This window comes from Vanessa cardui, chromosome 23, assembly GCF_905220365.1.
Source record: "Vanessa cardui chromosome 23, ilVanCard2.1, whole genome shotgun sequence".
NCBI classification, from domain to species: Eukaryota; Metazoa; Arthropoda; class Insecta; order Lepidoptera; family Nymphalidae; genus Vanessa; species Vanessa cardui.
The window spans coordinates 3,731,545-3,747,300 of NC_061145.1; the positions used below are offsets into that span (position 1 = coordinate 3,731,545).

At 38.5% G+C, this 15,756-nt stretch overlaps 2 protein-coding genes across 3 annotated transcripts in view; one reads left to right on the plus strand and one right to left on the minus strand.

The window, feature by feature from the left end:
• The window catches only part of LOC124539851, an 89,749-nt gene that overhangs the window by 35,006 nt on the left and 38,987 nt on the right, over positions 1-15,756 (minus strand). The window lies entirely within an intron of this gene.
• LOC124539615 lies at positions 4,535-8,486 on the plus strand. The gene is made up of 3 exons (XM_047116910.1): positions 4,535-6,860; positions 7,092-7,243; positions 7,800-8,486. The coding sequence occupies exons 1-3, from the start codon at positions 4,535-4,537 to the stop codon at positions 8,484-8,486; spliced, it is 3,165 nt and encodes a 1,054-aa protein (XP_046972866.1).

A 15,756-nucleotide genomic window follows, 5' to 3' on the forward strand; every position in this document is an offset into this window, starting at 1 on the left:
TTGTACATAACTACTAACAATAGACTAAAATAAACTTTTTTTCAAATTCTTTTTTTTCTTCTCTTCATTTAACGACCACTCTCTATAACGCCATAAAATGCACAGTCCGTTCAGTGTCGTTATATAGAGTTTACACTATATATATAAATAAAATATTAATTATTAGAAAATAATGGCGTTTGATATTAGTGAACAGCTAAATTGTACGCGTTTTCAGTTAGTGGTTTAATAAAAATAATTCCATACTGTCGTAAATTATGATCATTTTGGCAAAATTCCAAAATGTTCTGCTAAGCGTAATATCGTCATAACTACGTCCATGAAGCCTTAATCGTGTAATTTTGTACGCACTATTAATTGTAATAATTTGCTTAAAAGCATTCTGCATAATAACGTTGTAACACACACACAAATACACAACAAGAAAGTGTAGATGTGTGTGAAAAGTGTGTATAAAGTTGCGAAAATGCACACAAACAAAATAAATACTTAATGTACTTCCTTGCAGTTATATGCATTTAAATATATATTATGTTTCGTTCACCTGTGACTAATGATATTTTTATCAGTTTTTTTTTTTTTTTTTTTTTTTTTTATGGTATAGGTGGCAAACGAGCAGGAGGCTCACCTGATGGAAAGTGACTACCACCGCCCATGGACATCTGCAACACCAGGGGGCTTGCAGGTGCGTTGCCGGCCTTTGAGAAAGAAGTAGGCTCTTTTCTTGAAGGTTCCCATGTCGTATCGGTTCGGAAAAACCGCCGGCGACAGCTGGTTCCACAGAGTGGTTGTGCGAGGCAGAAAATGTCTAAGAAATCGCGCTGTTGTGGATTTTCGGACATCAAGATGGTGCGGGTGAAACTTAGAATTTTGACGAGACGTCCGAAGGTGAAATTCAGCAGCCGGGATTAATCCGAACAATTCCTCGGAACATTCCCCGTAAAAAATTCGGTAGAAGATGCAGAGTGATCCAACATCTCTACGCAAAGCCAAAGGATCAAGGAGATCGGAAAGGGCTTGATCGTCGATAATTCGAGCCGCTCTACGTTGGATGCGGTCAAATGGAAGGAGCTGGTACTGGGGAGCACCCGCCCAGAGGTGAGAGCAGTACTCCATGTGAGGCCGAATTTGCGCCTTGTAAAGTTTTAGGCGATGGGCCGACGTGAAGTACTGTCTCGCCTTGCTGAGCACACCGAGCTTCTTTGAAGCCAATTTGGCTTTGCCTTCCAATTGACCGCGGAACTGAACGAGGCTCGAAATATCAACGCCAAGTATTCCGATACTACCTGTAGCGGCTATCGGGATGTTCTCAAATCGTGGAGATACGACAAATGGTGTTTTTTTAGCGGTTAACGCGCAAACTTGCGTCTTTTTGGGGTTGAAATGGACTAAATTTAGCCGGCCCCAGTTCGAGACTTCGTTTAACGAAGACTCGATTTCAGACACAAGTTTGTTCCGGTTTTCTTCGACGTTTTCCCGAGAAATATTAGCGCGGCCGGTGTATAAGGTGTCAACGGTACTGTCGTCTGCATAGCAATGAATGTTCCCGATTTGCAACAAATCATTGATATGCAGAAGAAACAGAGTGGGTGATAGGACGCAGCCTTGTGGAACACCAGCATTGACGAATTTTAAGTCAGAGCATGCACCGTCGACAACGACCTTGATGCTCCGATCTGCCAAAAAGCTGGTAATCCAATTGCATAATTTCCCGGGAAGCCCATAAGAAGGAAGCTTCGAAAGAAGCGCTTTGTGCCATACGCGATCGAAGGCCTTCGCTATGTCCAAGCTGGCTGCTAATGCCTCCCCCTTGCTCTCAACTGCTTCAGCCCACCTGTGAGTAAGGTAAACTAGAAGATCACCGGCTGAGCGAACCCGACGGAAACCGTACTGGCGGTCACTAATCAGCTGATTCTCCTCTAGGTACCGCAGGAGCTGGCAGTTAATAAGGGACTCCATTATCTTGGAGAGCAAGGAGGTGATGGCTATAGGCCTATAATTGGACGGATCTGAGCGGTTGCCTTTTTTAGGGATCGGATGCACCAAAGCAGTCTTCCAGGAGTTCGGGACGACGCCTAATGCGTAGGATTGCCGGAAAAGACGCGTTAAGACCGGTGCCAACTCGGGAGCACATGTCCGTAGCACGATTGGAGGGATGCCATCGGGTCCACTCGACTTGTGAATGTCCAAGGAAAGAAGTGCTTTCCGAACTGCACTTTGCCGAAATTTAACCTCCGGCATCGTCGTATCACATCGCGGGATTGATGGAGGTGACTTTCCTTGGTCATCCAGAGTCGAGTTCGACGCGAAGAGAGACCCTAAAAGATCGGCCTTCTCCTTCGCGGTATGGGCCAATGACTCACCGTCCCTGTGCAAAGACGGAAAATCCCATTTTCGGCGTGAAGCCGTCTTACAGAGGCGACCAAACCAGGGCTGGGACTTGCCACCAATGGGCACCGCAGAATATGGAATGAAAAGTTCCATACCCTGAAGCACCACATCGGCGACAGAGTCAGCAACAACGCTCGGATCATCCATCGAGAAACAAACTCGCCCCCATGGGTAAGATGCAAAGAAGGACCGCATCCCATCCCAATCTGCTGACTTGTAGTGCCACACGCGACGACAGCCCGCGAAACGAGGTCGTGAGTATCGTGTAACTGGCACTGTACTCCGGACGAGACAGTGGTCCGACGAGCCCAGAGGGGGATCGACGACAATCTTATAGCCGTCCGGATGCGAAGTCAGCAGAAGGTCCAACAGGGAAGGTGTATGATCCTCCACGTCCGGTATTCGCGTTGGCGAGGTGACCAGTTGTGTCAAATCATAAGCCAAAGCGAAGTCGAGAACAGATCTACCCGCATGATCAGTGGTGCGTGATCCAAGCCACTCTGTATGATGAGCATTGAAATCGCCCAGAATAATGATCTCTGCGGATGGAGTCTGCTGCAGCACGGAATCTGTAGCCAATTGGACGTGCTCAACCAGTCGGTCGGTTTCGGCATTACCGCTATGGGACCTATAAAGGCACGCGTAGATTCGCGGATGGTCGTCGCAGTCTACGCGCAGCCAGATAATTGATAGGTCCTGCCCTTCAAGGCTGCCGAGGCGTCGAGAGCAGATATCATCTCTGACGTAAACGCACACCCCAGCTCGTGGCACAAAAGTATGCTCCAATTTGTACCCGGGGTAAGAGAGAAAAGACGTATCGGCAGGAGAAGATATCTGGGTCTCGGTAAGAAAGAGCAAGGCCGGCTTTGCCGTCTCAAGGTGAAAGTGAACGGCATTCAAGTTGGAGTTGAGTCCCCTTATGTTGCAGAAGTCCACAGCGAGTGTGGTAGGGGTTGCCTTATGATGCCTGCTCCGCTTGCCCCGAACAGTGGCGAGCGCAAAATTGCCCCCCCCAGAATTCGGAGGGCAGCCTGGGCATCCCTGCTCAGGCGGTGTACGTCCTGAGCATGGATGCCCAGAGAGGGATTCTCCATCGCAGTCGCTGATGGTACCCTCCTGGGGTAATGTCACCAAATTCTGCACAACCATGTTTTGGGGGGAGAGGGATCGGGCCTCCGGAACTCTCACTTACCGGACGAAACGCGGTAGCATAGCTACCACTTCACGCCGATTTTAAGTGAGAGAGTGGTACTTCCCCGGGCGTGCCGGCCCATTCGACTGCAACCGAGAGGTATGCAGTGTGGCACTACCACTTGCACTTCTTACACTACAGTTCTAGTAATCGTGGTCTTCATCAGATTTGAGTGTGGAAGGTGAGTTACCTTGTTTTCTTAAAAAAAACGTTATGAGTTATCCGTTTCTATAATAAAATTCTGCAGACTTTTATAACTTTGCCGTCTCATAAATTTAAGTTTATAAAGAATACATTTGTAAAAAAGGCGTATTATTCGATACAAGATTTTGTTGATGATAAAAAGGCGTGGAATTAATACCTGTTGACTTCCAGGCAGGATATATTAATTTAAATAATTGTGTTAACTAACATGACTGTATTTTTTTAAATGTTGAAAAAGAGTAACTACTGAGTTTCTTGCCGGTTCTTCTCGGTAGAACCTACTTTCCGAAGCGATGGTAGCTTTACTTAATTGTTAAATGACGATTCAAAAGTGCTTGTAAAAGGCCACTTGAATAAAGTTTATTTTGATTATTTACGGTTCGTAATTTATAAATCAGACGAAATGGGTAGTAAATATATCTTAAGGATAGTCTTCGTTAAACTCATGTAACTAATACTTTGCTTCTGGATTTGAACTTGCAATCACCGGTTTAGATTCATGAGTTCTAACCACTAAGCCAGTACGGATATCCTATCTGTTATGTATAATATTGAGTATAATGTTATGATTATAAAAGGTAGGGTACTTTTTTACTTTGTTAAATAATAAAGTGAATTAAGCGGGTGTGTAAAAAATAGTGTGACACAATGAAGCTATATTCGGAATTACATGGTTAATTACAAGCTCATGTGTTTTCTTCGTTCCTACAAACATAATAGTGGCGACGTACTGTAAAAGTGATCAAAATGGACAAAAAAGCAATAAGTTTTGATGAATATAATCCGGACACGGCTAATTGGGAAAATTATATCGAAAGGTTAAAATTCTGTTTCGAAGCAAACGGAATCATCGTGGACACCGTGAAACGTGCTAACTTTTTTACAGTATGTGGTTCACGCGTATACGAAACTTTACTTGCATTAATTACGCCCAGGAAGGCGATCGATGTGACGTTTACGGAGATAGAAACTATATTAGGCAAACATTATAGTCCGAAACCAAATGAAATATCAATGTCTTTCAAGTTTTACAAACGCGACCAAAAGCGCGGGAAACCAGCATCGTCATACATAGCTGAACTGAGAAAACTAAGCTCCGGTTGTAACTTCAGTGACTTAAAAAGAATGCTACGGGATAGACTTGTGTGTGGAATGTGTGACAGTAGGTTACAATACGAACTATTGAAACGAGAAAATTTACAATATCAACATGTGGTAGATGCAATGTTGTCATCTGAAAGTGCGGGACGTGACGTTCGAGTAATCCAAGCAGCGTCTACCAGCTTTACTTCAGAGCTGCCGACACACGCCACGACACCCGAAGGCGACGCCCCGGAACCGATGGAAGTTATTGCAGTGCAAACAACACCTAATTTAAGAATGTGTTTTCGTTGTGGAAATCGGCACCCGGGAGAGTGTTGGTTTATTAATGCCGTTTGTAGGTATTGCAAAAAGAGAGGGCACATAGAAAAAATTTGCATTAAAAAGAAGAAGTCTACTAACAGAAGTGTTAGTTACACAGAAGAGTGTGACGACTATTTAAATGGCATTTATAATGTACAGAGCACAAGCCGCATCCCGCCAATTGAAGTAGAAGTGTTTTTCTTCGACATGCCTGTTCGCATGCAAGTGGACACAGGAGCTAGCTTTACCCTAATTAATGAATACACCTGGAATATGCTTCGTCAACGCCTGCCGTGTAATAAGTTACAACAAGTTCAGCTATCTTTACGAACATGGAATGAAACTCCAGTACACATACTCGGACAGGTTACAGTACCAGTACAGTATAAGGACATAGAGCAAAGCTTGGATGTTATTGTTGCTAAGGGTAGCGGACCAAATCTTCTTGGGCGCGATTGGTTGGCCCCACTTAATATAATAATGAATATCAACTTTATTTCCAACGAAGATTTTTTACAAATGGAAAGACTGATTTCAAAATATGAAGAAGTATTTAAGGACGGACTAGGCACCTACCGTGGTCAGCCGGTTACTATACACACTAAACCAGGGACAAACCCAAAATTTCTTAAAGCTCGCCCTGTACCATATGCAATCAAAGCGCGAGTGGAAAAAGAGATAGACAGGTTGGAACGAGAAGGAGTCTTGAAACCTATATCTTTCTCAGAGTGGGCTACACCGGTAGTTCCTATTTTGAAAAAATCTGGTGAAGTGAGGCTGTGCGGAGATTATCGTAGTACGGTCAATGAAGCGACAGAATCTGATACTTATCCAATGCCAACGGCCAGTGAAGTTTTTGCGATAATAGCTGGTGGTAAATTTTTTACCACTTTGGATTTAGACCGAGCCTACACGCAGGTATTGGTGGATGATGAAACAGCGAAATTGCTTACATTAAACACTTCTAAAGGCCTTTATACGGTACATCGGTTAGCTTTCGGGGTTAAAGCGTGCCCCGGAATTTTTCAAAGGTTAATGACTTCGCTACTAGCAGGGATACAAGGAGTAGCAGTGCTGATTGATGATATTATAGTTTGTGGTCGTACAATGTTGGAAATGCAAGGAAGACTTGACTTGGTGTTAAGTAGAATGGAAAAGGCTGGACTTAGATTAAATAAAAATAAATGCAAATTTGCAAAAGAAAGAGTAGAATTTTTAGGGTTTGTTATCGACTCTGAAGGAATTCATCCAGCACCGAGTAAAGTTGAGTCTATATTAAACACTCCGGAACCGAAAAATAAAAAAGAGCTACAAGCATTTCTGGGGCTTTACAATTTCTATGAACGGTTTATTCCACATAAAGCTACAATACTAGAACCTTTACATCGGTTGTTAGATTCAGAGCGGGCTTGGAAATGGTCGGATTTAGAGCAGAAATCATTCTTAACAGCAAAACGTTTACTTACTTTGGATTTGACTCTTGTACATTATGATGAAAATAAGCCATTGATACTCACTTGTGATAGTTCGGAATACGGAGTAGGAGCGGTCCTATCTAATGAAATGGAAGATGGTCAAAAACGACCCATAGCCATGGCATCTCGGACATTGCATTCATATGAACGACGATATTCACAGCTTGATAAAGAAGCCACCTCGATTATGTTTGGTATTACGAAATTTCATAATTATCTTATGGCTAGGCGTTTCCGCATAGTTACAGACCACAAACCGTTACTTGGAATTTTTGACCCGAAGAAACCAATGCCAAATATGCTTTCACCTCGTTTAACTAGAATTGCCATCGCTTTAACTTCTCATAATTATGAAATCGTATATAAACCGGGATCGCAAATCGGTAGTGCGGACAGTTTAAGTAGATGGCCACAACCGGTTCCAGAGCATCCTGAACAGCAGTTAAGCGACATTCTTTTATTGGCTGAAGCACCTGAAGATTTTCCGTACGATGTCCAACATATTGCTTCTGAGACAAAACGAGACAAGACATTATCCCGGGTTATGAACTATATTCACCGTGGTTGGCCTGATAAAGTAAATGATACAGATTTGCGTCCGTTTTGGTTACACCGTACAGAGCTTTCATTACAAGATGATTGTATACTACTGGGTTGTCGTGTGATAGTACCAGACTTACTTCGACAGGCGGTATTAAAAATGTTACATAAAGCACACACTGGAATAGTGCAAGCCAAAGCGATAGCTAGGAGTTATGTGTGGCGGCCTTCTCTTAGTGAAGACATCGAAACGTTAATTAGCAGTTGTTCGAAATGTTTAGAAAATCGACACATGCCTTCAAAGACTAGTCATGAATGGATAACACCTACAAGACCGTGGTCGCGATTACATATGGATTTTGCTGGGCCATTTCATAATAAATATTTTCTTATAATAGTCGATTCGTATTCGAGATGGCCTGAATTGTTTATGGTTAATAACACAACGTCGGCTACAGTAATTCGGCTTTTGAGATCAACATTTTCTACACACGGATTATGTAAAATAATAGTATCCGATAATGGCACATCATTTGTATCAAGTGAAATGAAAAAAATTCTACGTGCTAACAATATTCGACATGTGACCACAGCACCATATCACCCAGCTACTAATGGGTTGGCAGAGCGTATGGTGCAAAACAATAACAGATAAACTTAGAAAAATGGATGATTTAGAATGGGAGATAAGAATTCCCAATTTGCTTTTAACACTTAGATGTACTCCTTGTACCACAACAAACAAAAGTCCTTCCGAATTATTAATGAAAAGACGTTTGCGCACATTATTAGATACTTTGCATCCAGACAATATACAACGCAAGAAGACTGAAGAACAAATCACTAAGAATAATGAAAATAGAAATAGGGAGACTAATGTGGAAGAACAAGTAATGTTTAGAAATTACAACCCCAGTGGCCCAAGATGGCTACCAGGAAAAATTATTGAAAAAAGAGGCCCATCGACGTACAGAGTAAAGACAAATGATGATGCAGTAATTACCAGGCATATAGATCAACTAATTAAAAAAAGATCAATTACTACACATCCAGAGAAAGAGGGAAGTGTAGTTAATAGTACACAAAACACAGATAATTCAGTACATGAAGAAAATAAGGAAGGAGTAAAAAGTAGTCAAGAATTTGATAGAATAATTGAGATACCAGACGCTAGCCAATGGGAAGAGATATTGGGGATTCCATCTACTTTTTCTGATAGTATAGGAAAAACAAGAAATGAATTAAACTTGCATTCTAAGTTACCATATCAAAGACCCTGAACAAAATGAAATCTAATTATTATATTATCTTATATTTATTTAAATTTATGTTCTTTATGTACATGTATTATATACCTATAATATTGTGTACCAAATTATGTTGATTCTTAAAGTACTTTTTGTAAATTCAATATTAATCTTAGGGGAGAGGTATGTTATGTATAATATTGAGTATAATGTTATGATTATAAAAGGTAGGGTACTTTTTTACTTTGTTAAATAATAAAGTGAATTAAGCGGGTGTGTTAAAAAATAGTGTGACACAGGAAGCTATATTCGGAATTACATGGTTAATTACAAGCTCATGTGTTTTCTTCGTTCCTACGAACATAATACTATGCTTACCCTACTATTATTCATAACGTCTCATCCGTAAGTAATAAGCCAATTACAGCTTTTGGATTTCTACTTTTACTTCCGCTATCAAAAATAATTCACTTCATAAAAACAGTAATTACTTCACTTATTCCAAGCATAAGTCAGTTTAATTAAAAATACCAGTAATTGTTGGATGAAAACAATACACGAACTTCCTTAAAATTAATAACAATCATCTTTTGTAAGTCAAGTAAATGTATAGAGATTGTAATGTCATTACCACTGTTCTTGTTTAAAACAGCTCGTCCCTCCTACAAGTTTGAGTAACTGGTAAAGTTTTCTTAAGTAATCCTCTTTATTATCGCTTGATAACGTTAATGGTAGTTCAACAGCTGGTTCCGTATTAAAATTATATAGACACTCGTTGTGTTTTACAGATTTGCGCATAATACTTTTGTTATGATGAGTCAATGTGTCACAGTATTGGGAAACTGATTCAGTTATCTTTTGTATTATATGCTGTTGTTTACTTGAAAGAAATAAATAAATAAATATCTGACTAATTATCTACAGGCAGATGTATACATATACTGCATGCAGCAGCCTGTAAATTTTCCCACTGCTGGGCTAAGCTTCTCCTTTTGAGAAGAAGGTTTGTAACATATTCCACCACGCTGTTCCATTGCGTGTTGGTGGAATATACGTGTCTCAGAATTTCTATGAAATTAGACACATTTCCTCACGATGTTTCCCTTCGAGAATTATAAACATAGATTGAGTACTTGAATATTCAGTGGTGCTTGCCTGTGCTGGAACCAGCAATCATCGGTTGAGAGGCACGCGTTTTAACCGTTGGGCCATCTCTAACTCTAAATAAACAGTAACATGATTAGTTGATGTTGTATTCATCCTTTCATACTCGTAGATTTATACAAATTTGTAAATATTTTTAGTATCAAGTTCATACTCCACATACTTCTAATTTCACTAATAATATTTTAAAATAAGAAACTTCAAAGCGTACATTAAAATATATATAATTATAACAAACGACGCCGTTCAAAGCACAAACTTCACGGCACGTTGGCACATAGTATGGGTTGCGAGTTTAATCGCTGAGACGGTCAGCCAAGTCACCTAGATAGGCAACGATGACCGTGAATTTTATTAAATGGGTGATCACACTTGACTTCGTACAAATTGTTTACGTTTATATATCGTTTAGACTAGCTGTGCCCACGACCTTGCACGCGTTTGAATCTCACAAAAATTGTAGCCTAAGTCCTTATTAAATCAGTTATCTGATTGAGCCGTTCCAAAGATTACCCGGAACAAACAGAAAGACAGACAGATAAAATTGTGAAAAATGCTTTTTTGGTACACGTATGGTGTATAAATACATATGCATTGAGTAAAGTATAAACTATTTTAATATTACAAACAGACACTCCAATTTTATTACAGATAGAGATTATGGATGACTAGTCGTTGGCTCGGTGGGTTAACATTTGTTAGGCAAAAATGTTTGCCTATGTCTTGGAATTTAAGTCGACGACCTCCTTGGTCGAGACGTACACCGGTTTTCATGGGTAAGCCACTCCCAGGTCCCGGGTTCGATTCCCGGCCGAGTCGATGTAGAAAAAGTTCGATAGTTTTGTTTTCGGTTTTAGTGTTTGTGTAGCACCTAGCATCTTGGAAAATCTCCAATGAAATAAAAAGGTTTTGAAATTTGGAGTTATTTCTGTAATAAATAATATGTTTTGAATATCATTTTGAAATTTAAGAGAAGGTATGTATGCCTTAATAATTTAATTTTGTTTATCATTCCTCTTTATTGGTAAAAAGAGGGAGAAATAAGTGGTATTGTTTTGAGGTCAGTGCGGTTCTGTAGTGGAAATAAAATTCAATGGCTGTGGAACAATGCCCGATCAGGGGAAGGGGGAATCGATGTCTAGGGAAGCATGCATAATGCAGGTTTTATTCACGCTCCTTGATTAAATAGTAATTACATGTAAGTTCAACTTTAAATTTTAGACAAATGTTTCTACTCACTAATCAATTATTATTTAACAGATAAATCAAAAATATCAGTATTGCCAGTTAAATAATAGTTTTGTTTTATGCTATTGGTTGGCGATGATTACTACTTACCATCAGATATCCCAAAACCACCTGTTGGTAAGTAGTCATAAACAATGGTACTGTAAGAAACATTAACCATTCTTTTAATCACCAATGCTCCTCCAGCTTTCGGAACTAAATTGTAGTGTCCCTTGTGCTTGTAGTTACACTGACTCACTCACTTACCCTTCAAACCGAAACACAACAATACTGCGTACTGTTGTTTGGCGGTAAAATATCAGAGTGGGTGTTACCTACCTAGAAGTCTTGCATAAAGCCCTACCATCGAGTTCAAGTTCAATATAAATACCGTCACACATTTTTTTATATGATATAGTTTGGTGGACGAGCATATGGGCCACCTAATGGCACGTGGTCACCATCAACCATAGACAATGACGCTGTAAGAGATATAACAATTCCTTACATCGTCAATGTACCACCAACCTTGGGAACTAATATGTCATGTACCTTGTGCCTGTAGTTACACTGGCTCACTTACCCTTCAAACCGAAACAAAACAATATTAAGTACTGTTGTTACATGATTTTCACAAACAGATAAGTTTTTTTTTTTTACATCGTGAGAATATTTGAGTCTGATATATGTAATCACTTATCAATAGAGGAGCAGCGTGGAATGAATGTTCATTTCTTATTGAAATCAGCCATTTTGTCCGTTAGACATTGACGAATCGTTACTCAACGTTTTTGGCAAATAAAAAAAGTATAGATGGACTACGAATTGAAACGGATGGATTTTAAGCACAATGGTTTCAGTGTCGATTCAGGGAAGATGATAATAGTACTTATTCCAATTTCATGTTCAGTTGTCAGTTAGGAAATTTTCATGAAAAATCTACTATACGAGATTTTCCAAAATAATATACGCTTTGATTTTAATGATTTCCATATCCTAGAATTATTGCCACCACTCCGCGGGGTTAAGTAATACAGTAACTAATGTTATTAATTCTTATTTTAATAAATAATATCGATCGAGAGCTGAGATGGCCCAGTGGTTAGAACGCGTTCATCTTATTCGATGATTGCGGGTTTAAACCCAGGCAAGCACCACTATATATATGTGCTTAATATGTGTTTAAAATTCATCTCGTGCTCGGCGGTGAAGGAAAACTTCGTGATGAAACCTGCATATGTCTAATTTCATCGTAATTCTGCCACATGTGTACTCCCCCAACGCGCATTGGAACAGCGTGGTGAAATATGTGCCAAGCTCTCTCCTTAATGGAAGAGGAGGCCTTATCCCAGCTGTGGGAAATTTAATTATATTATTTTTTTTACTTTAATATCCATTGAAAGCATGCTTAATTGTAAATCTGAAGAGAACGATACAAATATTCGTATCACATTCCAAATTATGACATGGGGTTATAGTAATAAATCCATTATTAAAAGTATAACACAGAGCCTTGTGACAGGAGGGCTGATTTATTATTGCCCAGAGGATCTGAATTGCGATTCATCTGGGGAATACTATTAGCATTCCATGTGACCATGAATTGTACTGTAGCTTTTTTGTATATTAAGGCCTTAAAGTATATTTTTTTTATGTGAATGTAAATATTTAAATCACCGAAATTGTTAAAATCTCGTTAGTACCAGTACGAGATTGGAATAGAGATCTTCTTTTAACAGAGGAATTTTGTCAAGAGATAAGTATTTGTTTATTAGTAAATGACGATTTACATAGATTTAATTAGTTTCTAGATTAAAACTAAAGATAAAATTAAAGTTTAAATCACGACTGTGAGGAATGTTGATAAGAATACTTACAACCTTTCTCCGTTGCATTTCTTACGAAAATACAACCATGTCTAAATGAAAAATTAACCAAACCTGTAACCAACCAAGATCAACAAACAACAACAACAGCCGCAGCTTGTACATTTCCCACTGCTGGGCTAAGGCCTCCTCTCCCTTTTGAGGTGAAGGTTCGAGCATATTCCACCACGCTGTTCCATTGCGGGTTGATGGAATACGCATGTTGTATGTCTATGAAATTAGACACATGCATGTTTCCTTCACCGCCGAGCACGAGATGAATTATAAACACAAATTAAGTACATGAATATCTAGTGGTGCTTGCCTGGATTTGAACCCGCAATCATCGGTTAAGATGCACGCGTTCTTACCACTGGGCCATCTCGACTCCCAAAGAAGTTCATCAACTGTAAAAGGCACAAATATTCCCTTTTATAGGGGATATAACTGTCACTTAAATACGACATAAGTTGTCAATTACTCCTGGCCGAGTATTTCGTTGAACCTTTTCTGTTTCCTCGGAAAATCCATTTACATATTTATATGCATAAAGAGATCGCTAGTTTTTTGAACGCACGTCACATAAACCGGTGAACATTTTGACTTGAAATTTTTACCGCATTCATCTTATTTCATAGGTTTTTGAACATTAATTGATGGCTGGAAAAGAGTAAAACTATTTAGTTTCTCGTTAGCTTTTCTCGGTAGATAGTACATTACGAACCAAAAGGTAGCTTTTAATTGAATTTAATAATTTAAAAATGACAATTCAAAAGGCTTATTTGAATAAAGTATGTTTTGATCTGTATCTATAGCTAAGAAGTCGAATTTTCCCAGTGTTTAAAATGCGTACATTCTGATCGATGATTGCGGGTTCAGACCCAGGCAAGCACCTCTGAATTTTTAAGTGCTTAATGTTGTTTTTATAATTCATCTTATTCTCGGCAGTGAAGGAAAACATCGTGAGGAAACCTGCATGTGGGATATTATAGGCTGTACATGCTGTTGTTGTATCTTAAGCAACGCGTGGTCGGTTTTGCTAATGGAACATAAATATTAACATTAATTTGTAGTTATATTATTCCTTACTTGTGTGGCGCGTATATGTTTAAGTATCATTACATAGTATATAAAATTTTAACAAAAAGAAAAACCGACTTCAAACAAAACACTATTTTAAAACAAATGAATATGCACGAAAAATTAATAAAAATAATTGCGTATTCAACATATTTTTTAGAGTCTTCCTGAGTTAAATGAAATGAAAAATATTAGACTACTTAAAAGTCGATTAACGATTATATCATGTAGTTATAGTTATTGGTATATTTGGAGCCGTTCCGTTTATATGAGTCAGAAACTACTTCGAGGACAATTTCAAAGGAAACTTGCGAATAAAGTAAAAATAGACTTTCGAAAATGCGGATTTAATACGTCACGCGGCGTAAACTACAAGGATCCCTCGAAAGAGCTGTAATCGAACTCAGCAAAAAAACTTTGAAAAAGACCAACTATATTTCGTACATCATATGACATCACATCACATACACAAAATTTGATTAAATATAGTAAGAAATTCTGCCCCATATCGCACCCTAACTGCGAGCCGTATAGGAGTTCCATCACTACATAGTATAAAACAAAGTCGCTTTCTCTGTCCCTATATCTTTAAATCTACGCAACGGATTTTGATGCGATTTTTTTAAAAGATAGTGTGATTCAAGGGGAAGGTTTGTGTATATAATACATGAACAATATAGTAAAGAAACACTGACAATTTTAGATGTTTGCGATGTGATGTCGTATATAAACAAATTCTGTAGTATATTTAGTATCAGTATTGCACCCGTGCGAAGCCGGGGTGGGTAGCTAGTTGATTATAATATTCGACTATGATAATTACATAAACATAACCACATTACGGAAGGTGACTCAAATATCCAAATAACCTATAAATAAAAGATTCGACCGAGTATCGCTAACGTGCTCCTCAGAATTGTTCCGTTCCCTTCCGTTCCGTTACTTTGTCATGGATCCTGTGCTCAGAACCTTACCAAACTTTCACCAAATTACCCTTGAAGTATATATTTTATAATAAAAAAAGAATTATCAAAATTGGTTAACGTGATTTTCAGTTATTCACCTATTTGTCGCGCATATACATAATGCAAATTTAAGACTTATGTCGTTTTCACATGGATACCATCATCGGAAAAAAAAATAAAAAAAATGGGACCCCACGGGAAGCACTACCTTTCAAACAAAAAAAAAATTATCAAAATCGGTCCACCCAGTAAAAAGTTATGAGGTAACAAACATAAAAAAAAAAAAAAAAAAAAAAAATACAGACGAATTGATAACCTCCTCCTTTTGGAAGTCGGTTGAAAACAAAGTCGCTTACCGCTGTCTTTCCCTATGTATGCTTTGATCTTTAAAATTACTTATTAAAAGGTAGAGTGATTCGAGAGGAAGGTTTTTGTATATAATACAAGATCAATATAGTAAAGAAACGCTGATAATTTTAGGCTCAGTATTAAAATTCAGTTGAATAATTAAACTTAATTTATACATCCGTATTAAATATGTAATGAGATTAATTAGTGCCTATTAGGCGTTTGTGTAATTAGACTACGCGTGTAAATAAAATAGATAAATTATAATTTAGTGTAACGTTTATTTCGAATAAATATTTATCATGCTAGAGTTTTTATTTATATTTATAAACGTTTAAAGTGTGAGCGAGATGGAACGAGGACAGCTGGCATTTAGAAATCTATTCTTTTCTAGCACGAGCTAACTTTAGTTACAAGAATCTAAGGAATAAGTAAGTTGTATGTATGGTAGGAATACTGATGATTGTCTTACTGTTTTGTGGCTTAAAAGGGTGCAGATTTCATGATCCCAGGTTCAACTCCGGGTCAGTCAATATATTTTTTATTAATGCTGAAGTACGTAGGTATAGACCTTTTTGAGACTTGTCATATAATCTGGAACGTTAATCAGACGTGCTTATTGATTGTTTTTTTTTGTTTTCAAGAAAAACCAAA